This window comes from Pipra filicauda, unplaced genomic scaffold (genome assembly GCF_003945595.2).
Source record: "Pipra filicauda isolate LSUMZ 115617 unplaced genomic scaffold, ASM394559v2 scaffold36_size6622888_pilon, whole genome shotgun sequence".
Classification (NCBI taxonomy): Eukaryota; Metazoa; Chordata; class Aves; order Passeriformes; family Pipridae; genus Pipra; species Pipra filicauda.
The window spans coordinates 1,683,272-1,709,231 of NW_024104498.1; the positions used below are offsets into that span (position 1 = coordinate 1,683,272).

The 25,960-nt window shown below is 41.5% G+C and overlaps 1 protein-coding gene across 2 annotated transcripts in view; it reads left to right on the forward strand.

The window, feature by feature from the left end:
* Positions 1–1,119: 1,119 nt before the first annotated feature.
* Positions 1,120–25,960, forward strand: part of ADGRL4 (adhesion G protein-coupled receptor L4) — a 76,492-nt gene continuing 51,651 nt past the window's right edge. Inside the window, exons 1-2 of one of the 2 annotated variants that reach the window (XM_039384737.1) lie at positions 1,120–1,610; positions 3,123–3,272. In XM_039384737.1, coding sequence (XP_039240671.1) covers positions 1,505–1,610; positions 3,123–3,272 — 256 coding nt within the window. In that variant the 5' untranslated portion in view covers positions 1,120–1,504. The remainder of the gene's footprint in view (positions 1,611–3,122; positions 3,273–25,960) is intronic. The other variant, XM_027744048.2, reaches the window with a different exon arrangement.

The window sequence follows — 25,960 nt, forward strand, 5'->3', positions numbered from 1 at the left end:
ACGTGCAGATCAAAGCTCTGCTCAGGTCATCTGATTTTCTGTTCCTCTGTCTCCGTGCATTAGATTACGGGAAAACTTAACAAAACAAACTAATTCCTAGTCCCTTCCTCTCTTACCCTTTAAGTCCTGTCCCCCTCACAAAGTCTTCCTACACCTGCACCCTTTGTTCGTTTTTCTGCGGTTCGTCAAAAATTAACATCCGGTTCCTGGAGCTTCCTCTCTCTTTGCCAAAGTGTTCCAGGGGTGCCTTGTGCCAACCAGACCCCTACATGCCGTTCCTACACCTCACACCTCCCTGACCTGAGCAGAGTTTAACCCACTCAACTCCAACCAGCACTGATCATGAAACTGGAAAATGACGGAAAGCAAATTGTTCCTAAAAAGTTTAGAAAAAATGTTACCACATCCACCTCCAGAGATAACTCCTAAGATTGGGCCAATAATGCTTTCCCACCTGGTACCTGCCAAAGTGCCAGCCTCAAAACTCTCCAGTCAGACATGGCATATTTTGCCACAGTGACATCCCACAGCCTCAAGTCTGTTTTATTTAGTTTAGAGAGATTCTCCACTCTTCCAGCACTGTGCCTGCTTCACCAAATTGGTTATATTGAATATATAATAAATATAATGAATATATAATAATAAATATATAACTATATAAACATGTATATATTAAATATATATAAAAATATATAAATAATAATAAATTGGCTATATTGAATATGTCCTATTACACAACACCCTATTTCAGTCCCACGAACTCATAGAAACTTGGTTCTTCTTGGGCTCCTGAGATTTCTGGCCATACAATTGTCTTCCTGCCTCTTTCCTCCCTGCCTATATGTCTTTGTTTTCCTCCTGAAGTGGAGTTCAGTGATTTCCTGTACCTCCCTTACAGCCCATGACCCTTAAAGCAACATTGCCTAGCTGCACTAAGGATCCATCTCAAAACTGAGGAAAGCCGTGGGAAGAACAACCGCAGTCAGTCAAGACTGAACCAAAAAAAGGAGTCTTGGGGCTCACACATACTCCTCTCACCAGGAAAAGGTGGAAGGAAGCTTGTAGACCGTTACCTCTGAGGTCATAAACTCTGAGCAAGTTACTAATCTCCTCCACCTCTTCCTCACCCTCCTTCATCTGCTGCTCCATTCTGCTGCTGCTCCTGTACTTCTCCTGCCAGCAGGCTGCTGTCACCCCTTCCAGCTTCATCCTCCCCCTGCTCCAGACCCGCTCTCCCAAACAGCTCCTTTACCCCGTGCTCCTCTAACCTCCTCAACCCGAATCTTCCCTGACATCCTCTGCAGGCTCCTGATTCCCTTTGGCTTTCTCATTGCTTTCCTACTTGCCAGAAGAGCAGGTCCTCAGCCCCTCCTGACCCTTCCTGTCCTGCCTGTTGAGCCTCAGGAGCTTCTGGAAGCGTGAAGCTTGGGACAAAGGGCAGTGTCGGGGCTGCGCCTGCACCGGGACATCGCTCTCCTGACGGGCATATGTGTGTATTTTGCACATGGTCAGATATTTTAAGGCAGGGAGGTTTTTTTCTGTGACACAGAGGCTCTGCACCAGGCACTGCACAGCAACAGCATCACCAATGAAACTGCTTCCATTCCTAGGTAGGTGAAATCCCTGTCCCCGGGGAGCGAGTGGCAGGTGAGAAGGGAGTGGGATCTGGCAAGGGGAAATCGGTCTATTGGGGATGGTGGAAACTTGGGGGATACACAGGACTGAAAGTCCCCATAGCTTTGATCAGTGTTGCTACTGCGTTCAGCAATTGCATGGTTAGCATCATCCCAAAAACCAAATCCCACAAATGCCTGTCTTTATCTCACTGTGGGTTTTGTACTGTAAAAAAAAAAAAAAAAAAAAAAAAAAAAAAAAAAAAAAGAAGAAAAAAACGTGAGTTTCTGTGGGTTTGGTTTAGTTTGGTTTTTTTTTTCTTCTCTCTCTCTATCTGCTTGGGAGATTTTTAGATTTCACATGCTATAAACAGTAAAATGACAACAGAATCCCACAGGTTTCTGTTTTAATCTCTGGAAAATGTTCTCTCGAAAACACAGGGAAAAGATGAAATTGGGTGATACCTGAATTCTGTGTGTATTTTATAATCTCTTGAATTCTCCATGAAATTGTAATTTGTCCAAGAAAACAATGCCTAAGTGAGATTTCATGAAGCAATTAATCAAGTAATTGTAATACTAGGCTAGCAAATGTCCAGAATAATATTCAGGTAGGGAAAAGCAGAACTGCAGGGAAACTCAGCATCCAAAAGGATCTTTGTGTTCTCCAACTTTCATTATGTCCTGCTAACAATTTATAAAGTACAAAGTAAAAACCTTACTTTCCCTTCTGAGCTAAATGCCTTGTTTGTAACCTATTACAGGGTGTGTATAATAATTGTCTATAATAACACAGTAAGCCATTAGTTTTCTCAAAAGGAAAGATTCCTTTTCTTTCTTTGTGTTGAAAATCATATGCATTCGTACAATTGAAAAGTACTTATGCCATTTAGGAATCATCTAGGGGGTGGGAAAAAAAAGAAGACAATGCTTTCATAACAAGGAAATGGCACTTTAAGGGATTAAATTTAAATAATTTGGATAAGTTTTTAAACCACGCTGTCATAATGCTTTAAATATGCAACATATCATCCTAATCTCTCAGACCACGCCTATGTGTTAGCTATAAAACTGCTTATAAACATAAAAAGTCTGATCAGGGGAACCCTCTCTGGTGTTTTTTCCCTTGGGTGTGTAGGGCAGTTTGGATTATACTCAGTACATAATTCAGAGTGCAAATAAATGCTGTGCTTTACCGGAAAGGACCAGAGAGCTTTGAAAGCCATCCAAGTGTTTTCCCCAGATCACTGAGTAACTTCTGTGTTGTTTACCAGTTTTATACTGGTTGAGAACACACACAGATTCTCAATCTATGGTGTCTGCTGCTTTACCAAAGAAGCTCCTGTAGTGGTGGCCCTTGCCCCATCCTGCAGCAGAGCTGAGTCTGCGATGACAAGTTCACAGGAATACACCCATTTCGTGCAAATCTGTGGCCCAGATCTTGTTTTAGAGCTCATGAGAATTATGTTTTTAGATAATGAAACAAGCCTGATTTTCCTTTTGTTGCAGTTCTGGTTTCCAGTCTGCTGGACTATGGCTGCACCTCTGCCAGCTGTAACATGACGTGCCACAAAGATGCCAGGTGTGAAGTCCAGGGTGGCACAACGGGCTGCTACTGCTCCCAGGGGTACACAGGCAATGGAATAACATTCTGCTACGGTAAACAGACTTTACCTATATGCATTTTTGTTACGTGCTCGCTTGAAAACCTGATTTAAGAGCCCCTTAGCTCAAGGATTAAACTTTATGTCACGACAGCACGCACTAACATGTTTTCAAAGCCGAAATCTTCAAGGTTTTCTGAGAAATTCTACAATTTCCTCTCAGCATACCACACACCTCAGCTGAGTATGACCCGTTTTCCAGCTCTCCTTTCCCGTGACAGTTGCTAGTGCCATCTTTGCTGATTTATCTGCAGCAATTTCACTTGTGACTCAGGACTTCTGAAGCTTGGAGGTGGCCCAGTGGCTGCTTCCCAGCCCTCACCTCCCTTTCCCACACATGTAGCACTCAGCCACTCTTCCCAGTAGCTGATCATAATCCAATAACACAGTTCCTGGGCTGCTCCAGGAGGCTGAGGAGCTCTGTGTGCGCCACAGAGACGTGCCAGTGATGATTTTTCCACTACAGCTGTTTGCAAGAGAAATATGCCAGAAATCCCGTGAAGAGGTCTGCTTTTGGATGCCTCTATCTTCCATCCAAAGAGAATGATATTTTTCCTGCCTTCATATTTGAGTTGTTCTCTGCTATGAATAGCTCTAATGCTTATTTCCACTGTCAGGTATAGCTGTGTCCAGATGCAGACAGGTTGAAATTCATATGAATCCTGTCAGTTTTCAGTATCCTGAGCAGTACTTATGAATAGTAACCATCTATTTGCTCAGTTTCTGCGTTTCAAGCATCTTTGGAAATTTAGCAGTCAGTGCTTAGCAGGTTTGCTTTGAGCACAGGTGAGCAGCCCATGTGTAGTTTGGATTTTTATAGCTCATTTACCACAGTGTACTTGGAAGTGTGCTTGTTTAGCAAAATACAGAATGCCTTTTTCCTAAGAGAGCTGTCTATCCTTTTGTAAGCTGGGAATGCTTTAAAGAAATATAGCTGGCTAAACCAATAAAGAATAAGGAATCACAAAATCACAGAATAACTTATTTTGGAAGAGATTTCTGAAGGTCATTTGGTCCAGCTCCTCACTCAGAGCAGGTTCAACTTAGAGAAGGTGGTTTGGGGCCTCATCCAGCTGAGCTTTGAGTATCTCCAAGGATGAAACCTGTGCCTCTCTGGGCCCTTGCTCCAGTGTCTGATCCTCATTATTTTGAAATTTTTTTTTTCTGATATCAGTTTGATGTTTCTCTTGTTGCAGCCTGTAACTTTTGCCTCCCATGTGCACTTACTACTGAACATTTCTAATAATAGTTCAGCTTCATCTCCTCTATAATCCCTGCTGACCTACCATTAGGCAGCTGTAGGCAGCTATAGTATTTCCCTTTTGCCTTCCCATCTTAAGTCTGAGCAAACACTGTTCTCTCAATCTCATCTTTGCATCAAGTGTCATGTAGTTTCTAAATATATTTCTTGAATTTAGGGCTCACCTTGCCCTAAATATAGGTTAATCATTATTTACCTATTGAAAATAATCTATCTCTGGTCAAAAGACAATAAGAAGAAATGGCCTTCAAAACACTAATATGGCATTTGCACTGGTTCAATTTTACTACCATAAAAAGTTGGCTGATTTGAAAGACAAGTGCACATTATGTTTGCAGAGTCAAGGGCCTATACTTGTGAATAATACAGAAAAAAGGGAAAACCAAGCCAATTTTAGCAATACTTCCTGGAACAAATCAAACCAGCACTTACTTATCTAGCATCATAAGGTACCCACTACATTATCTGTACTTTTCTAGAAAGCTGTGATTATGAATCATCATTTAAATTTTCAGTAAAGGTACCTGTTGTTCTCACTGACATGACTGATGTTCTTAAATCCATCCATTATATAGGTACCCATTATAATATTATGAAATCCACTTGGGTGAGGACAGATTTATCTTACCTTCCATGGCTTTTTGACTCATACAGTACCTTTTCCTCACTTCCTCTTTTACCTGTATTTTCTTAGGGAAACCAACGTTCAAAATCCAAAAAATAAACATTTTTGAGCACTTAAAGAAAATTCAGCGCAGTGAAATATGCATTCACAAATCTTGTGGTTAAATTAATTGTTCATTAATAATTATACTCAGTGTCTGGAAACTCAGTCTTTAGAATAACTTTTCCACTATCGGTCCAGGCAAACAAGATACCAGATGTACTTGTGGTGCTTTGCAGTTGAGTGGCAATGGTCTGAAGCAAGCCTCTTGTCAGGAGACCAACTTTTTCTCTGGTAAAATACCTCAACAGCCACCAAAGTCACTTACCCTGCAGCTAAGCAGCAAAGCTCGTGTCAGAACTGTGTGGCTGTTGGCCCTGGAAGAGGGAGGATGTTTCTCTAGGGCAGCGTGTTACACGGTGCATTATTAATATTGTGCAGCAGCCCTCTAATAGCATAAAAAAGTAACCTGAATTTTAATTGGGTGGGCTCCATAAAGGATTAGAAATATAGGCTACACCCCATCATAAATAGTTTAAAGCTATGAAAACGTAAGGCAAAGCCTGGGGTGTTTAATGATGTATGAGATCGTGCTGTTCTGTGTGGAGAAAGCAGCAGGTGTATCTGCTGTTCTGGAGATAGCTACCCATTTTTATTCTGTTAATAATCTTGGGCTTTTACAATGATAGTGCAGTCACCTTCAAAAGTGATCATCAATTATGTGCTAATACAGGCATTTTCTAAAGAGTGTATCTAGCACATTGTGTTTATGTGTTTGCCCTTTTGGTTATTTAGACAGGTTGTGAAAGTCATGGGTACTGTCAACAACATCAGTAATTTTGCAAAATGTGGAACCAACTTCTTCATTGTGCTTATCCTGGTAGACAATTAAACCAGAGCAGTCATTGTTTTGAGGCTTTACTCTGGAGCAAGCAATTCAAATTCTTTCTCCTTGTAAAAATGTTGAACAAGAAAGGCTAGTTTTCAGGTTAGTCCTCTTAAGCTTTTATAGATTAGAAACTCTTCCTTTTTATTTATAGCTACATTCTCACTGTTTTTGAAAGGTTTACATCCGCTTCTCCACTTTCACTTACCTGTAACACCTCTTAAATCCTTGTAAATGTTATTTCTTTGCTAGCCCTGTCTTTTCAATGTGACACACTTAGACATTTTCCCCTGAGTTTACTGTGCTGCAAGAGGCAATAATGTCCTGTTACATTTATTTCCTAGCACCATTATTGATGAATCATGAATCACTGATGTCAGCATACCTTAGGAATGGGGTTTGTTAGTTTTGACTTTGCTCCCTTTGCCAGCTGGCTAAGTGACTGCAGAGAGCTCAAGATTATTGGATTTGCTGTGTATAGATAAAGACACATAGATATGAATTTAATTTCCTGGTGTCAAAGTCATGGCTTTTAAAATAATTATCCTCTTACAATCTTTCCCACAAGATTTCAACCACTTTAAATTAGGTCATGTTTTGGACTTTCTGAAGGCATACTTTGGCCAGTCTAACAAAAAGCTAATCCTCTTCATCATCTTGTTGTCTTCAGTAAGAATATGTGCAGGAATGCACATAGTCAGGAGAAAAACTGATTGTGGTATCTGGCCTCTTTTATATATTGGAATTACAACTTACATAGCAATAAATTCCTTCTATACAGTATCTTTCAGAAAGCCATAAATGAGTCACCTTGTCAAGTTTTACACCTCTGAGGTACAAAATATATACCAGTCTTCTTACTCATTCTTTTGTATTTATATTTCTTGTTTTGTGTAGTATTAGATGAGAAAGAAAGACCTCTGATAACAGAACTATTTTCTTTTTAGGTACTCTGTTCTTGGGCAGATGTGAATTCTGTGAATATAATCAGTGAGGTTTTAGCTTCACATTATCATACACCTAATTGAAGCAACATGGGCTAAAGCTCTTGGTATAAAAATAAAACATAAAAATATATCCAGATAAGACTGATTTATGGACAAGTTAACTTCCTTTTATGCAAAAATACCGTGGATTTTTTACAGTTAAATAGCACTACATTTACCACTTTTGTAAATGCATTGATATAAAAAGAGTCGGACATCTAAATTGGGTGTTGCTCACAATCCCAGCTTTCTTCCAAAAGAAAATTAAAGGAAACAAACAAAATTTCAGATCTTTTAGAGGAGATTGGGGTGGAAGTAAAACTTCACTGAAGCCAATATTTTATTTTTAAAAAACAAAGGGGAAAATGAGTTGGCATCAGTGATGCTTTCCTAAGCAGCTCTGCTGTTTCAATACTGGCTGCTTCTTGATTGCTGCCTGCCAATTTGCTGCTTTGCTGGCACACTGCAGGAAATTAAAGTAAACAGCGTGATCACAGTGTTTACTTTAACTTTCTAAAATACGGAAGGAAAATGAAGCAGCGCTGTTTGTTCCAGGAGGGTAGGCAGGCAAGCAGGAAAAAGCCTGAACACAATATCCCTCCCAGATATCCCTACACAATATTCCCTTGTAAATGTCACTCGCAAATTATACTGCAAGACTAATCAGTCTGACTTGTAAAATAGTTACAGCTCTTCCAGAAATACTGAGCAGGGACTTAGGCTGTCAGGGTAACCTTGTGCTGAAGCTCTATTCCTAAAGTGAAATGTAGGAAGATTTGTCGTTTTCCAGAGGTAAAAAATACATCAGTGTAAAGTGGTATTTTATATCAAAATACAGAATCCTTCTTGGAACACAGGGCAAGTGGTGTAAACTCTGCTGAAACAAATTGAAAGCCTACTCAATATCTGAACACAAACACATTTTCTTGTTTTACTGAGGGTCAAATGACCAACTCTCTGGCTTTTGCCTATATGAAAAGGAGCTTGTCTGTGAGAACTCAGTTCCTGGCTCTAACATGATGTCACTGTGTCTCACCATTGGCTTTTATTGCAGTCACTGAATTTGGTTTGATTCACTGGTGTCACTGTTGCCATTCTGTAGCACCCAACTGGTGTATAATTTTGAGGGAATTTTTACTTTCAAATTAACATGCTACTGCATATAATCATTTTATTCTATCCAGAAGTGTTCATCAATAGAAAATGATCTAATCCAAATGCTGGTTCACCAGAGGAGAATTTTTTTATTATTATTTTTTTGGTACCAGCAGGCATACATCACTGCATGTCACTTCTGTGTTTACCAAATAGTCTGAAATCACTGATACGGAAGATCCAATCCACACACTTCCTAAATTCATTTCATTGCTATCAGTTACCACAAGCTATAAAAAGGCAGATTGCAGCTGCTCTAGCATAGCACAGCAGGAGAAAGATATGCCTTAGCCAAACACTAATAACAGGGCTCCACTCGGTGTTTGACAGCTTCAAAACCTTGGGATGTGCTGTGCAGGAGGCCAAAGCAGACCACCAGTTCCCAGCCCTTTTGACGTGCTCCTCAGAGCCTCTGGGTTCATCTCACTCTTCCTTACCCTTTCTACTTTTCCCTTCTCCTCCTGTATCTCCCAGTCTCTGCTGGTTTGCCTCTAAATTCTGCTGGAGCATTTGCATGGTTTCAGGGTGGAACATGGTAAAAGCAGAGCATGAGAGGGCAGGAATCATCTTCAAACTCAGAACTCCTACTGCAGGTTTAGGTGTCCGCTTTTCAGTGAGCCCAAGAATTGCTAGGAAGGCACTATCCTGTTTGTTGCATATATAGGTATTATATTTAATTAAATCCATGCCTTCAAGCTTCCTCTCCAGGGGACAGAAAGTTTTCTTCCCTCACATGACTTCTTTGTTCATAAGGTAGCGGAATGTTTTTCTACTTTTCTTGAAGTGCAGAGATCGACTGCTGAGCTGGGAGATGTTACCCAGCTGACGTATCTTGATCCCATATTCCAGGTTAAACCTGTAGGCAGATCATGGAATTGAAAAGTCTGGACAAAATAGCTGGGAGGATTTGACATTCTGGTGCATGACAGGCCATTAGCCTGGGAAAGCGTGGGTGTTAACGTTAACAGAGCGGGTTCCTGCTCCTTTGGGGACCTACAGCTTTATGTATGGCTTTTGCCTTTTCATGTGCAAGATGTCACACTTTGCTGTGAATCTGGGAAGGGCTTGATGGCTGTGATGTGTGCAGACTGCTGGGGACTAACCAGCTGCTCTATGGTTGCCTTCCAGTGGCAAAGGACAGAGCCACGTTTATGCTCCTGAAAACAGCCATGCCCTTGGCTAACAGTGTTAGTCAAAACAGCTTCTGTAGGCTTGAATTTAATTTTTAAAGCTGAAATTGCCTATTATAACTAGCTACTTTTGAAATTTTATGTTTCGGTTGAAACATTTAAGAGCAGATCAGGAATTTGAAAGGGGAGAGAGTACTGCAGCAGTGCCTGGTGATGCATGAGAACATGAGTCAGGCAGAAAACAGTGCAGGATGTTTGCAGCAGCAATACAATCCTGCTGAATAAGACACAGCAGAGGCTGTCTCATTCCAATTCTCTTACCTCTGTAAATGGCTGGGCCCATAAAATTTGGACTCAAAGCGTTTTATGCATCCAAAGTGCTAAATCCAGTTTCCTCACTCATATGAAAAAAATCCCTCCTACCTTCTCACTTGAATGAGATAGAAGGAATCTTCAGAGGGTTAGCTCTTCTCCTCACTGCCAGAAAACACAGTTTGCTTGAGCCAAAGATACAACCCACAATAACCATTTGTAAGGTTGACCCTGACTTTAAGAAGCATTGGACAAAGTCCATTTTAGGGACTTTTTAGATAGACTCATTACATTCACAGATTTGAGAAAAAAAAAAAAGTCATTTCTGTTCCCTATCTTTTTTTATGGGTTTTGTTTACATTTTCTTGAAACGATACTTGGAGCATGACTAAAATGCAGTAATGCATTTTTTGAAAGGACCAGAAACAAACAAACTTCCCCTTGTTATATCTTTAATCATATCCAGTCTCTCTTTTAAATCAGTCCTGTTTGTGTCTAAAAAGAGATTTTAAAAAGTGTGTAGATGATGTGGTAGAAAAGAGTTATTTGTCTCTCTCAAAAATGTACCCAAACTTTCAGGCTGATCAGCTGCACACGAGTGGTTTCTTACTTGTTTAATTCAAAATGTGTTTTAACCCTTGCCAAATAATGCTAATTTCCTTTCTTGAGAAAATACTCCTTTCATCCTGTTTTATGCTACTAAGAATCAATATGTTACATGTCTAGAGGATGTGGGAAAATTCATTTAAGGAGCTTTAAACTTATAATTTCAGAGTCTGCTTACTTTGTGTTTACCAGAGATATGATTCCCTTCCTGAAGTGGTCCCAGAAGGTCCAACAGTAACAATACAGTCTTTTTACTTGCTGGTCTGAAGTAAAAGGATGGAAAGTATTTCCAGAACATGTATACTCATACAGGTATATTAAATGCACACAATTGGGTACACATGGACCTATGTATAAGAAGGCATGTGAATAAAAAGTAGAATATTCTATTAAAAAAAGTGTAATCCAATCTCAAAATTGTCAATTTTACTCATTCTGTGGTCACATAGTTGAAATTAGCTTTGTTAAGGAAAGACCAGGATTTATTGGAAAGAAATTGCTTCCACACATTCCAGTTCCTTGAGACTTGCACATGGCAGAGTCCACTGCACCCATCAGACTCTGCAGCTGCCTTTGGGGCTATGAAGTCAGTGCTACCCACGTAACAAGGGAAGTATCATCAGGAATTACACACATAAGAGATGATGTCATTTCTGCACACATAATATCCCAGCAATCTGCTATATTCATTTTACTTTTGTCTCTGTAACTCTATATCGAATTCACAGAGTTCAAGAGCAGAAAAGTGTTCTCTTTGGGGCCTTTTTAATTTTTTTTTCCTTATTTTAATTGCTGGTCTTTTTGTTTTCCTCAGCCAGAATAAACTAGCCAGGAGTGGTGAGGTTGTATGTAACCACATCTGAAATGTGTAATTTATCTGGGATGATATGCCGGTGCACAATTTTTCAGTGTATGACTGAAAAATTGCCAACTGAGCTGTTGGCAGAGAGAATATCAAACCCAGCTCAGCCCTGTGTGTAAGAAAGAGTTTAAGAAGGTAATTGACACTTTGGGCCTCTATTTGCCAAAGAAAGAGATAATGACGTTCTCCAAGAAGATTAGAATCTAACCAAACATTGTGCTCTAAATATAGAGCACAAAGCCAGGTGATGTTTGTGAAAATGCTGCCGGGCTGCCGGAGAAGGAGGGGGCTGAAGGACTGCAATTTTCGCACTGTATATTTTTTTAGGTACACAGATTTAATTTAGAGATTGTGGCTCGAAAATGAAATTTACAGTAGGTGTGTTTTTCGGCGATAAGAGATTGATTTTGTGACCTCGGTACGCGCTAATTGAAATATCTGGCACCGTGTGTTGCTGAGGTTAAAGGAAGCCCCGCGCGCCTGGAACCGCGTTCTTCCTTCACCTTGAACCGCGCCGTTAATCACGGCCACAATCACGGGCAGGAAGGAAGCTGCCGTTCCGCTGGGGTACAAGGAAGCTGAACAATCTCTGCTCATTGTCTGAGGGATGGGTTGTTGTGTGATTACTCCAGGCCGAGTTTAGGAGGTTCACGATTAGTTTAAAATGGAGATTTGAGGTTGGAGTTAAGGTTTCGGCGAGCACCAGAGGCCGGAGCCTCAACTGCTGTGGTGCGGCCAGAGTGAACACAGGGGGTTCTTTCATCTGCTCACCACAACTGTGGCTGCTGCTTTGTGCCTTGTGCCAGTAGATGCAGAGGGACCTGGAGAGGTTGGAGAGTTGGGCTGATTCCAACAGGATGAGGTTCAACCAGGCCAAGGGCCGGGTCCTGCACTTTGGCCACAACAACCCCCGGCAGCCCCACAGGCTGGGACAGAGGGGCTGGAGAGCAGCCAGGCAGGAAGGGACCTGAGAGTGTGGATGGACAGGAAGCTGAACATGAGCCAGAGTGTGCCCAGGTGGTCAAGAAGGCCAATGGATCCTGGCCTGGCTCAGGAACAGGGTGGCCAACAGGTCCAGGGAAGGGATTCTGCCCCTGGACTCAGCACTGGTGAGGCCACCCCTGGAGTGCTGTGTCCAGTTCTGGGCCCTCAGCTCAGGAAGGATATTGAGGTGCTGGAGCAGGTCCAGAGGAGAGCAACGAGGCTGGGGAAGGGACTGGAGCACAAGTGCTGTGAGGAGAGGCTGAGGGAGCTGGGGCTGTTCAGCCTGGAGAAGAGGAGGCTCAGGGGAGACCTCCTCACTCTCTGCAACTCCCTGCCAGGAGGGGGGAGCCAGGGGGGTTGGACTCTTTTCCCAGGCAACTCTCAGCAAGACAAGAGGGCTGGGTCTTCAGCTGTGCCAGGGGAGGTTTAGGTTGGATATTAGAAAGAATTTCTTTGCAGAGAGGGTGCTCAGCCATTGGAATGGGCTGCCCAGGGAAGTGGTGGATTCTCTGTCCCTGGAGGTTTTTAAGATGAGACTGGATGTGGCATCAGTGCCATGGGCTGGGAACCACAGCGGGGTTGGATCAAGGGTTGGACTTGATGATCTCGGAGGTCCCTTCCAACCCAGCTGATTCTATGATTCTGTGATTCTGTAAGAAAACCGCTAAGTTTTAACAAAAGCCTTGGGCTGACAGAGAAAAAACCTCCATCCAGAGTCCAGACAAGGATCCATTGATGTCACGGGTTTGCAATGTCCTGCCCAAGCCCGGAGAAACCATGCCCTGATCTCATCAAACCTGTGCAGAAAACCTTTTGTGTTTTATCATTCCCTTTGTGTTACCTGTTCCACCCTGTAAAATCCTCTGAGATAAAATGGGTTTTTCCCCATGAGGTAATTCCTAAGACCCCAAGATGTGTTTTAAGGGTTTTCCACTTACCTCATCTTTGGAATGTCCCCAATTGTAATAGAATGAACATGCAAGCCCCCTGTTGAATATGCAAACCACAAACCTTTTAAATATGAAGTCGTGAATCCAATAAATGATCCCTATTTTCTGCCTCCCCTGGGATCATCTTAGCTTCATTGTCCTCCTCAGGACTCCCCTGGTGGGGTTTTGATTTACTGTGTCTGCTTTATTTAGCTAGGTTTGTCTTAGCTTGGACTTGCACAACTGTGACAGTCTGAAGTTGTCTATAAACTTGTGTGGCAGGGTGTCCCATTCTTTAGCTTATTACTTAATCTTACACATTTGTTAGGTTGGCACGGGATCTTGTTTTTCAAAAAAGGAAAATGAAAGCTCCTGAAAAGCCTTGACAATAAATGGTTATTTGTTCAAAACAGCCGAGACTAATCTTTGTTTATGTTACTAGGTTTCATGTAATGGTGTGGCAATAGAGAAAAATAGCTCTTCAGGATATGCACTGGCTTTTATGTTTTATTTGTAATGAAAGCCATGCACATAGGCAGCAATCTACATAAGTTACAGTGAGGGAGAACATAAGCAGAGATGGTGACTTGCATGTTTATATATTTACTTTTTTATTTGTGGCAAAGTGTCTGAATGTCAATTTTTAAAAATGTTAAATTAGGCCGAGGTTTTCATTGGCAGAAATTTACCAGTGGAAGACTAAGAGAAAAGGTGAATTCAACCTCCACAAGGAGACCACCACAGTTTCTCTCCTGCCCCATCTGTGCAGAGGAGCCACTCCCACAACAATTGTCCTATCTTCTCGTGTTCAGTCCCCAGCTGGGACAGAGTACAGTGATCTTCACTGCCCCTCTTAATGTTATAATGGGTTTTGAGCTACCCCAAAGCTCAAAAGGGCTGAGGGCAACAGAGCCTTTGCTCATAGGTTGCATCAGCAGTGTCATGGAGGGCAGGGAGTTATTGCAGCAGTGATCTGTGCATCATATGATAGTCTTCATCGCTGATCTCTGGAACATCAGAGGCCCCAAGGAAACCCCAGAGAAACTTTAGGTTGTTGGCATGGACTGAAAGAGAAGTCCAGTTAAGCTCTGTGGACCTGAATAGGAGCTCTGAGCCCTGCTTTGTTCTTTGTGGTGATGGGAAAGGAGTAGGTGGAAAAATGTATTACAGTAAAGGCTGTACCTTACTTTTTCTCTTTAATAAATCATTTTAGGGGGTAGCATTGATCCTGAGAAAGCTCCACCCTTTCCAAAATCAGGCTGCAAGAAGTTCAGAAGGGAGAGGAAGCTGGAGGCACTCAGATGAACAGTTTCAGACCCTTTGTTCCTATCCAAAATATTCCATTATTTAGAGCTATGATGAAGCATGCATCAATTCATAAATCTGACCCACTGTGCAATATAAAAATGTCAATATTTCTCTCCCATTGTGTAAGAGATATCTGGTGCATACAGAAAGAGTTCCATCTCCTTAGCTACCACAGAGAAAATGGGAAAGGCAAATAGCCTTCAAAAGTGACTTGAAAGCAGAGATGAGGAGAAGTTTCTAAAACTTAACACAGTTTTTCATCTGGGCAGACCAAAATAGAAACTATGCAGGATTTGCAGTTGTAAATGATGCAGAGCTATGATTTGGCTTCTTTTTTTTTAATGTTGTCATGCAAATCTTGGTGCGGTGATTCCACAAAGCTTTTAATCATTCTCAGCTCCGTGGTTAAAACCTGGGAAACCATAGAAAAACTGTCTTCAGAAAACAAGGTCGCTTCAGGGATGCATCATGCAGCATCACTGGTCTCAAATAAGTCAAATATTCGGTCCTTCACGTGTCAGGACGCAGCAGAGGGTCACAGAAGTGTTGAGCTCTGTTTGTATCATTTTGCACGTGAGGTCTGAGGTTTAGGCAGATGTCAAAGGAGAGGCTGGGATAATATTTACACAGCTGTAGGCTGCAGAGAAAGGAACTTTTAGCTGAACTTTTTGTATTTCCTCTTGAAGAAACGGGTGCTATGCTAATACCACCAAAAGCTTCTTGCTGGAGCGAAGAGATGTGCTAAAAAACCTCTGGGCTTTATTCTCTATTCTCAGAGAAAGCTATTGCAGCTTTTATTGGCTGTAAAGTGCACTTGAATTATTACTCACATTTTGGCCCTAGTCTGATGAACATTCAGGAAACTTTTAACCTGACAATGCCACATTACCCTCAAGGAATGCCACGCAGACAGGAACATTCCATTTTGAGCTTGATGTTCAATCTAGTCAGGGGTCTGTGCTGCAATATGGACACCTGGCTTCGAGTGCTGCAAGAGAAATCCAGGAGCAGGGCTAGTGCTGCTTTCACTGTCACTGTGGTAAAAATAGACCTGCTGCCTCTGTTCTTGTAGCAGTAAGCAATGACACGAGCATGGAGGAGTACAGTGAGGTATTTTATTATAGTTTCCTGCAGAAGGGGTGATGCTGATGACATTCCTCCGACAGGGAGGTGGGTGACTTACGAGTGAGTCTGGCAAGCCACAATGGCTGTAGGACAAAAAGCCACAGTTAGGGGTGGATTTTCCAAAGAAATATGTGTTCAGCACTGTTGAACTGTCTGGCTCTATCCTAGGTGCCTAAAGGAGGACTGAGCTGTTTCAAAAGAATGCTCCCAGTTGCAGACGCCGAGCAATTGAAAATCTGAAGTGCTTTTTATTTTCCTATCATCTGTTGTCAGTTTGGGCTTTTGATTGATTTATTTCTTTATTTTTAACTCTAAAGACCCTTTAATTAGGGAGAGGAACTATGTGAATGAGCTGGAGCTGCTGGTGGTAGCAGCTCCTTGCCATCAGAGATTCGGTAATTAAATAAGTAGATAATATCCTCCTTATTGAGAAGATTTAGAGAATCATAAGGACTTTGCATTATTATAGTGTTTAACATCCACAAATGGAGTAAAAAAACCCATAATGGCAATTTTCATTAGTTGCAATGCATGTGGAGGGCTCTTTTCTTCCTTCAAACAGCCAAACACTAAACAATTCCTAAATCCCTCCTTGTTACTTATGTTTTCTTCTTGGTGGTTAAAAACCTCATAAAGCAGAAATTGAAGACTTGCTATTAAAATACTTGCTGACAGCTCCATTCAAAACATCCTTCCAAATAGTGCTATATCCCATCACGATTCATTTGCTATTCTGATATAGTTGCTTTAACAAGTACCTTCCTTCTTGGTTAGGGCCCATCTCTTTTTACCAGAAAATTCTTCCTTTAAACACTTTATTGAATCTCTGCTATAAACAAGTCCTTCTCTGGTGTGGTACTGTTTGTGTTACAGAACACATGTAACCCCTAAAAAAAGCACAGTGACAGGCTTATCAGGGGTGCAAAATGAGAAAACAGCCAGAAAAAGAAACCCTGGCCTTTGTCACTTCCTCACGTGCGGTGTCGGGGTGCGACCGCCCCGTGCAGTTAGAGCAAATCGGGATTTCTGGCTCAACATATTGTCCCCACATCCCTCTGTGCCCAGGAGGGCACACTGCCCTGCAGAGTTGGCACACACCAGGGCACTGCTGGGCACTGACTCTGCCAGGGCAGAGGGTGTAGAGCAGCACAGCTCCATCGGCTGCGGCACCAGAATTCCGCTTCCACCAGCCCGAGGCCAAACCCAGGAACATCCTGGGGATTAAGTGGTCCCCAGTGAAGCAGGGTGAATTCGCTGTTGAAGCTTGAAGCTAGAATTATTTACAGTCACTTTAACAGGACAACAGCTGCTCTTTACCTAGAGATGAGCCAAGAGCACTGAAAGAATTTGGATCTGAATTGCAGATGGATGGATTTCAATTTGATTCAAGTAGCTGGACTGCCGTGATTCTGTACTGTGAGCTCTCAAAGTCAGAGCTGGAGAGAAAAATCATTAATTTGGAAGCTGATACTCCGAAAGACTTTTATGAAGCAATATATTTTCATAGCAGACACAGATCAATTTAAAAGTAGTAATCAAGAGCCATGTGCTACGTGTTCACGGACAGAAAATGTAGGGAATCCAGCCAGAGCCAGACACTTAACATTCCGAGCATTCAGACTAGCACTGAAGATATTGCCTCTATGGAAAATAGTATAGTTCAGAATTAAAGTTATTGTGAATTTGTGAGATAATCACAATGCTGTGCAGATACAAAGATGCTGCCAGACTGCTACCAGAAACTAGCTCAACGTAACTTTTCTAGGCAAATTTGGGTTTAACTTCTGTAGAAATTTTGGTGGAAGGAAAAGTCCCTGCAAATATGTTACAGAAAAGATGTGCTCAATTCTTGAGACAAGAGAGAAAATTGTAATATAATAGAACACCTTCAAAACACCTTTTATCATATTTGAAAGACATTCTCTAAATTCAAAGTAACTATACCATCTTTCATCAAATGCAAATGAGATTCAGGCCCAAAGGTTTTTTCCTTACCAGTCCTAAAAATTTTGAGATGCAACGTTCCCTCAAGAAAATAAAGCAGTCACACACTACTGTTTTGTATCATGCAAGTAATAGCACTGTACAAAACCAAAATTTGTATTTACTTGGATACCACTACAACCAAATCCCTCCTGGAAATTTTTAACCTTGCTCCCTAAGTAGTCCCTTTGGGAATACTTAAATGACAAAGTTGTAGTCACGAGCAGTGGTAGGTATTTCAAAAGGTTGATTCATTTCCTCTCTTATGGCAATCATTGACAGACTCTGCTCTGTGCCGTGGTGTGTTTGAAATCAGATCCTCAGACATTCAGGATTCGTACTTGGAGCAGACATGGTTTTCACTCCTGTGCTGAAGTCATCCTCTGTCATGACTTGAAGTAACCTGAAGACACCTCCATGTGTGTTATGTACAAACTCTTAGGTTGATTTTTCTCCAGTTTTCCATGTCAGTCTTTACCAGTCAGGAAAGAAAGTAGGGAATAATGAAGCCTTCTACCTGATATGGTTTTCTCTGTGTCATGGTTCAACTCCAGCCAGCAACTCAGCCCCACACAGCTGCTAGTTTACCTTCCTCAGTGGGATAGGGAAGAGAATCAGAAGGGTAAAAGTAAGAAAACTTACTTGATCAAGCAAAAGACAGTTTTATGAGTAAAGCAAAAGCCGTGCACACAAGCAAAGCAAAGCAAGGCCTTCATTCACCACCCATGGGCATGCAGGTACTCAGCCATCCTCAGGACAGCAAGGCTCCACTGTGTGTGACTTGGGAAGACAAAAGCCATCACTCTGAAACATCCCTGTGTTATCAACACAGTTTTCAGGACAAATCCAAAACATAAATCCCCATACTAGCTACCATGAAGAAATGAACTCTATTCCAGCACACCGTGGGAGTGACATCAAAGTGTGATGATCCTCAGTACCTTTTGAACTCTGCTGTCTTCCATTAAAATTAAATAAATAAATAAATAAATAAAGACTCAAATATACTGAAGAATCCATATGGAAGGGTAATTCTGCTTTTGTTGTGCCATGAAAATAACTTAACCTTGGCCTTGCATTTCCCCAGCCACTAAAATCAAACAAACCCAAGGCATAAAATGGTGGGAAGCCAGGTTTCAGGCATTACAGGTCTTGTGGAATGTTCTGTTTGCTGCTAGTATTCAGAAGCATTTTTTATGTGAGTTGTTCCTTTCTATTTTGCTTGGCTTAATTTTGAGAAATATAGAGTCGAAGTTTTATTTGAACTGAAGAGTCTGAGTAGACTTACAGTCTATTTAGATTTTTCTGCTCCTTGGGCTATAAAGTAGTAGAAAAACACTCTTTATAAATACACACATATATATAGACCATACTGTCTATGTACATTGAAACTATCTGAATTTATTTAATCTGTATAAAAGTTCCAAAACCTTGATTCACAAAATTTATATCCATAGCCAATTCGTCATCCATAATGGATGAGAAATAAATAAAAGTATGCTGTATTTAAGCACTCTGCACATGGTATCACTAAAATGGATTAGGACAATGGCATACCTTCACAGGTGTCTCCATAGCACACAGAGCATAGTGCTCAGAAAAAAATCTTATTTTTCATGAGCAGCCTGATTTAATGAAGTGTCCCTGCCCAGAGCTGAGGGGTTAGAACCAGATCTTTAAGGTCCCTTCAGTCCTGAACCGTTCTCTGATGGTTCTATGATTCTGTAACACAGGATCTATCAGGCAGCTGCAGAACTTATTTTTACTTTTACACCTCTAAGCAGATTCCATTTGGGTGGATTGGGTTGCTCATGGAGAGTGAAATTCCTGAAAGAGCTTAGTGACTCCGTGTTAGTTTTTACTAATTCTGTTCTCTTTGTGTTAATAGTATACAGGTACAAGGCATACAGTGAAAATGGTGAGATTTTTACCACTGGTTTCTCCTCAAAAATGAGACATAATAGATTGCTGTGAAGACAGATGGCTTTGTATTACATTGTTGCCTGCTACTCTGTAGCATGAAACTTCATGTGTTTTGTGAAAAATCCCAAACACAGAAATTTATTGAGACCAGAAAATGAGAAATAAGATGTGGGATCTCTGGGGGAAATGTTATCATTAATAATTATCTCCTAGCTGGTTTTGCTGTCATTTCTCTGCTCCAGCCTTTGACAGAGCAGATTTAAATGGCTTTTGTCTGGTGTGTCAGTGGCCTCCCATTATTATCAGCTGAGACATAAAACCCTCCCTCACATATTTGTAGAAGTAAATCTGGTCACTGACTCTTACCATTTCCATCCTCTCTGCTTTCCCTCTGTCCAATATCTCTGTCCTCATTGGTGTTACCAACATCATAGTAATTTAGTATCATCCACGAATTTTATTCTCAGAATGCTCATCTCTTTTTCCAGAGCATTAATAAACGCAGAAAATAAAACTGGGCTTAATATCAGCTCCTGGGGAAACCCAACTGGATGTCTCTTCACAGCTCAGTGCGGTGCTGCTTGTCACGACCCATTATCCTTTGTTTACATTCCTTCAGCCAGCTTTCAATCCACATGGCAGCACTCTTACCCAAGACATTATAAATTATTTTTCTAATAAGATTTTATGAGCCATTGTATCAAATGCTGTGCTACAGCCTGCATATATTGTATTATCAGCAGTTGCTGGTATTCACACCTAGAGTTTTAAGGCAAAGGGGGTAGGAAATTCCAACTTTCAGCACTGGGATATCTCACATGAGCAGTGCCACCAGAAGACAAGGAGTGGTGGAGACATGGGACCAGCTACAGTTTGGGAGATACAGTCAGAAGGAAGGGACAGAAAGGCCTGGCGTGGTGGATAGCAGGGGGAGGAGGGCTGCCATCACGGTCTGAACAGAAGAAAGGAGCAGGGGAAGTCAAAGAGAGTCTCAAAACTGGGAGTCAGTTTGACAGGGGAGTTCTGCAGCTGACAGCTCTAGGGGAGGATGTCTAAGCTGTCATTCATTCAGTGAGTTTGTCTGGTGCTGTTCAAACCAGGAGCCATGCCTTGCTTTCTTTCACAGTAATTCCTGTGGTGCTGTTTGCGTCACACACCACTTGGGGCTTTGGAAAATAATTAGAAAATAATCCGAAAATAATCCAGTTTCTCTGAATAAATTCAGATGTAGGCATCATGGGTGTGCACCATGCAGTTTAAATCTGTAGCCCATCTCTTCTCATGCCATTTGGGCCATGTAGATTAGTGAGGATAGGAGATTTTGCTCTCATAACCCCATGTCTGGGGCTTGTCCCTTACTCAAACAGAAATACATGGACAGACCTTGCACTGGCTTTACCAAGAGCTATTCCTGCCTGAGAATGGCAAGATCACACCGAGGATCAAATCCTCTTTGTGAAAGGATTACATTTCCTGCCAAATATGTGACATAGTTCAGTTTCAAGCACACACAAAATAAATCTGTGTCAAGACAGACATTTAGCAGTGGCTTAGTATCCAGGACTGTCATGAGAGACAGCTCTCAGCATCCAGTCTAGCAAGATCTGGCCAATGTCTGCATGACCTTGGGATCTATGTCTCTTAAATAATTTCTAGGGATGGTATCTAATGAAGCTTTGGTACTAATTTACATATACTGCACAGGTGTGGATTCAGACATTTAAATTATATTGGGAGACAACCTCTGAGAAGCCATTTCTAAAGAAACTGGTTTTCCTTCCTGTCAACTCTTGTCACTGCTTGCAAATCTTCTCTGCCTTTGTGTTGCTCACCCATGCTTATCCTTGGACTTTAAAAGGCATTCATCAAAGAGATAACAGATTTCATTTTGTACATCACCAAGGATTATCCTGTGAAAACAATGCTACCCAAAGTACGTGATGGTTGATTTGTAAGGAACGTGGGGACACTCTGTACATATCACAAAAATGTCAGTCCAGCTCCTGGAAAAAATAAGTAATGTGAATTTGCTCAAGAAATTCCTGGTTTTGGCAGTGCTGGGTGCTCGCTTTGAGAGCTCCCAAAAGTCATACTTCCTGTGCTGGGACAATCAGAGGCAGACGCTGTTACTTCCACCCTGGAAATTAACTGCTAATGCAGTTAATACCCTGTTCAGCCTACTCACTTAGGAAACTATGGGTAATAGTGTAATAAGATTCATTTTTCTTATGTAAAAATAAAAGAAGAAAGAAACGAAAATAGAAGGATGTTTTAAACCAAATATGACAGCCTTAAAGATTTTGCACCAGCTTTGTCCTCTGGAATTAAAGAATGTTTGAAGCAGACTAACTTGAGGGGTGTTGGCATGGCTATATGACCCCAAGATCCAATCCATAGCTCAAGATTGCACCACTTGGAACAATGCTCTCATGAATAAAACCATGCAGGATAAACGGTTATTTATGATTTCTTTTCTCAGCAGATTATCTATGTACACCTTGTAGCACAGGCTGGCTCTCTGGAATATCAAGCACTTCAAGGAACCTGTTAGAAAATTAATTACGTCATCCAGCCAAAGCAATATGAGAAATGTCCTGGAGTCTACACTATCCTAATGTTGACTTAAAATCATATATTCATATTACCTTTTTATGTCTAGTAAAGCAATGCGATAGAGCCTTTTTTTTTTTGCCAAAGTTGTATTATCTCATTTCTCTGAGTTAGGTAAACTGTAATGTGTCTGCTTTACAGATGGGTAGACTTAGCATAAAGAGAAGGAAGCCACAGTTTTCAGTCAAGAGTGCCTAAATGTAAGCACTTCCATCTATACTGGTCAGCCACAGTGACGGTGGCTCCAAAAATGAGCCTTTTTCCATTCATTTATATGACAGATTATTTTACTTTAAACAATTCTTGGATAAAATACATTAGGCATCCCTAGGGCAGGAACCTGAAATCAAGATTATGGCATGAGACATTACCTGCCTGGCTGGAGAGATGTGCTCGTGGGCTCAGGGTGATTGAATTGCTCTTGCCAACTGAAGCAGCTTCAGCAGGAAGGATGGGGTGCAGTTCTGCTCAGGTACTGGGTGACTAGGGTGCTTTCCAGGTTTGTTTAGGACTGCCTCTAAACTCCTGCATACTAAAACAGTGCTAATGAAGAGGGCATTGCCACTACCTCCTTGTCTTTCTCTTCTTCTTCTTCCTGTGTTTGAAGAAAAGTGGCTGCAGCTGCACTGATCGTAGCACAGGTTCCCGTTGGTGTTGGTAGGACCCCAACCCCTTGGCAAAGAGTTCCCAGTGGAATTGAGGCACCACTGAAAAATAGAGACTGGTCTGCTTATTGCTGGCAGGGTCAAGACAGCCCAGGGCATATCAAGGAGCACAGCACAGGAATTTGTCAAAGTGCTTTTGGTGCCAAAATCTTTTTGTCATGTGATTAAAGAAGTGGCCACAGAGCAAGTCAGTAGCCAGTCTTTTCCAGCCAGCATTTTGAGAAATGTCCTATGAATTATAGTATAGCATAAATTATAGGCATATAAATTGCAACTAGTAGTATAGAATATTGGACCTGCTGGGGGTCCTAGCCTGCGTGTATGGAATAGTCAACATACTGTTCCCATCATTTTAATAACCTTTATAGAGCAGGTGGCTGACGCAGTTAATGCTGGTATCATTTTTCTTTCCCTATGTGATTTGCTGTGATGACAGGTCTGTCGTTTCATTTTGAGTATTTAAGGATATTGGGAAGCATTTTTAGGCAATCATCTAGTATAGGTATTTTCAAGCATACCTAAAGCATTATAGGGAGTCACACCTTTCACACTGCATATTTCTAAGTAAGTATATGATGTGTTCTGTGTTAATCTGTGGAAAAACTACGGACAAGATCACCAGCTGTGATAAACTGTCTAGCTTAATTTAGTTAGGTGGAGTTATGCTCTTTTGTTCCAGATGGAGATCAAGTCCAACATCTTACAATTGCAAAGATTTCAAAGATGTGAGACATTCCTAAGATCACTGAAATGTATATTTTGCATTTCAAAGATAAAATACAGAAACCAATATGTCATCAAACCATTTAATTTTCTTCCAAGTTTGAGAGTGAATTGACAAGAGATCAGCAATTGGCAGGAGAACAAATGAAACATATTGAAAGAGGCAATTTGGGAGTGTCGAGGGAGGCAGATGTGTCAGTTTTACATCTGCTCAAGCAAAGTCCTTGTTGCTGGTTTTTTCCCCCTCCACCTTTCAAAAAATATTTCATTATCTAAAGGTTTCATTATTAGATAATTGAATAATCCTTTATAAATGGCCAAGGAGCACTCTGTTCATTGAAGGGCCCCTTTCATTGCCCTGCTGTGATTCTGGCAGTTGCAGCTCGTTCGGGGAAGTTTCTGATTTTTTTTTTTTCCTCAGAACTCGTCACACCTGACACACACACAGGATTTCAATTGCAGCTGAGTAGCTTCCTGGGCCCCAATGCTCCTGATGCCAATCTACTACCCCTCTCTTGAACTAGCTATTAAAAGGGAAGGAAGTGGAAACAGCATTGAGGTTCCCACTGACAGCCTGTTTTGGGGTGTAGGCAGGCATCGTGGCAATGAGCTGCAGCAGCAGGAGGAGAAAAAAAAGCAGGAAGGGTAAGTGCTTCCATGTTTTTAAATGCAGACAGCAAGTTGGGACTGTCACACAGTTATTTTCTCCCTGAAGCAGGTAGGCAGGTATGAGCTGAGTCTGTCAGTAGGTGTTAGTCAGAGCTGCAAGTCTGAAGTGTGGCAGCAGCTGTTGTTTGAAGAAATATGGACAGATAGTGAAATGAGTATTTCTCTGCCCTTGACTTTCCCTTGACTGTTTGCTGGTCTCTGTTTTCTTTATTGTTAGTTTATCATATGTCAAATCCTTGTGAGGGGGTTTTCAGAAGTGAATCGGAGGCAGAATTATTTAACTCTTAATATTTTATTAATTTTCAAGAGATCTGATAGGTGGTATGCCCAGGGTGTGTCTGCAAAACTGGAAAACCAAAGAATTTCACGAAAGAAGTGGTAGGACCACTGGATTTGCAGAAGCTTCTTTTGCCAAGTTACTTATCTGTGAATCAGATCTCATGTGTGCATGTACCCTGCAAACAGAGAAAGTGGAAACACGAAAATATGTGATTTTCTTTTATTTAAAATAGATGCTTTCTGTTGCTAGGAGTCTGATGCTTGGGGTTTGGTTTGGTTTGTATAAGCTTGAAGTATTATAGTTGTTAATGTGATTTCAGGAGTTAAAGCTTTAAGTAAAAAAAAAATATACTGAATATTGTAAAAGCATTCATTTCATACACTGGAGGCATTTCTAAAGACTGAGCACCGTAGCCTTGAGGTGCATAAAAATAACAAACAATTCTGCTCAAAATGCACTATTACAACCCTCTTTTTGTCTGCAATTTTTACCTTAAATTCTACGCTATAAAAATTTTTCCATAGGAGAGGAAACTTTGCTTTAAGTAAGGGTTCAATCTGCCTGGGAAGGTTCCTGCAAGGAGGGCTGGGCTGACTGGGCTGGAGGAGCTCCCCTCTGTGTCTCCAGATCCTCTCCAGTGCTCAACAGGGGAAACAACAGCACAGGGCTTAGAGACAAGTACGAGCAACGTGTAACTTCTCTGCAGTATCAAAAGGGTATTCAAGGTTAAATCTCCCAACCACTTGAATCCACGACAGAATTTCCTTTTTAACTCTGCTTTTTAATGGGGAAATAAGGTACCTTTCTAACTGTGCAACTTAATCTTGCACCATCCTTCGCTCAAAGTAAAAACATTCCGGAGAGCAGCGTTTGAAAGGAAGTTTCAGTTTGTTTCATTTCTTAAGATTCATTACGTGGTTTAAGCTCACCCCAAACAAGATCAAGGTGCCAAATGAGTTCATATTGCTATCAAAGCAAATGTGACCTTTTGGGGTTTGAGCCTGTTTTGTTTAAATCAAAACAGACAAGGTAAACGAAAGGGTTTTGTAGATGGGGAACCGAGACAAAGGCAGGCTAAGTGTTTCTACAGGTTTCCACCCACAGTCTATGGGAATGTCAATAAATGAAAACGAAATCTGTAAGTCTCTCAAGGTCACATATTCAAGGGTGCATCCAGCTCACAACCTCCAGTTGTGGAGGTGGCTTCAGGAGCATGGATGAAGGTGGAAAATCAGGAAAGGAGACAGTTGCGTAAAGGAAGGGACCAACCTTTTGTGTCTGGGAGTTACCTGAGCACAGGGAGGCACAGCAGGGAGAGGTGTCATGTCCAGGCTGATTCAACATCAATGAAAATGCCTTGACTCTCTAGAGACACATTGCATCTGTAGAACTGTGAAGGTCAACAGAGATGCCACTATTTGCCAGAAGAGTTTACACTTGCTTACTTTGCTCTTTGTTATCAGGGGCAACCCCTTGCTGAGCAGCCACCAAAGATGAGATTTCCTGTTGGGCTGATGACTTCTAATTGCGCTGTTCCCGTTATCACCCCGACAACATCCCTCAGCAGAAAGTGCTGTGCTAGAGCCACGGAAGATATGGGCAGTGTTTGTCATGCAGTCCAC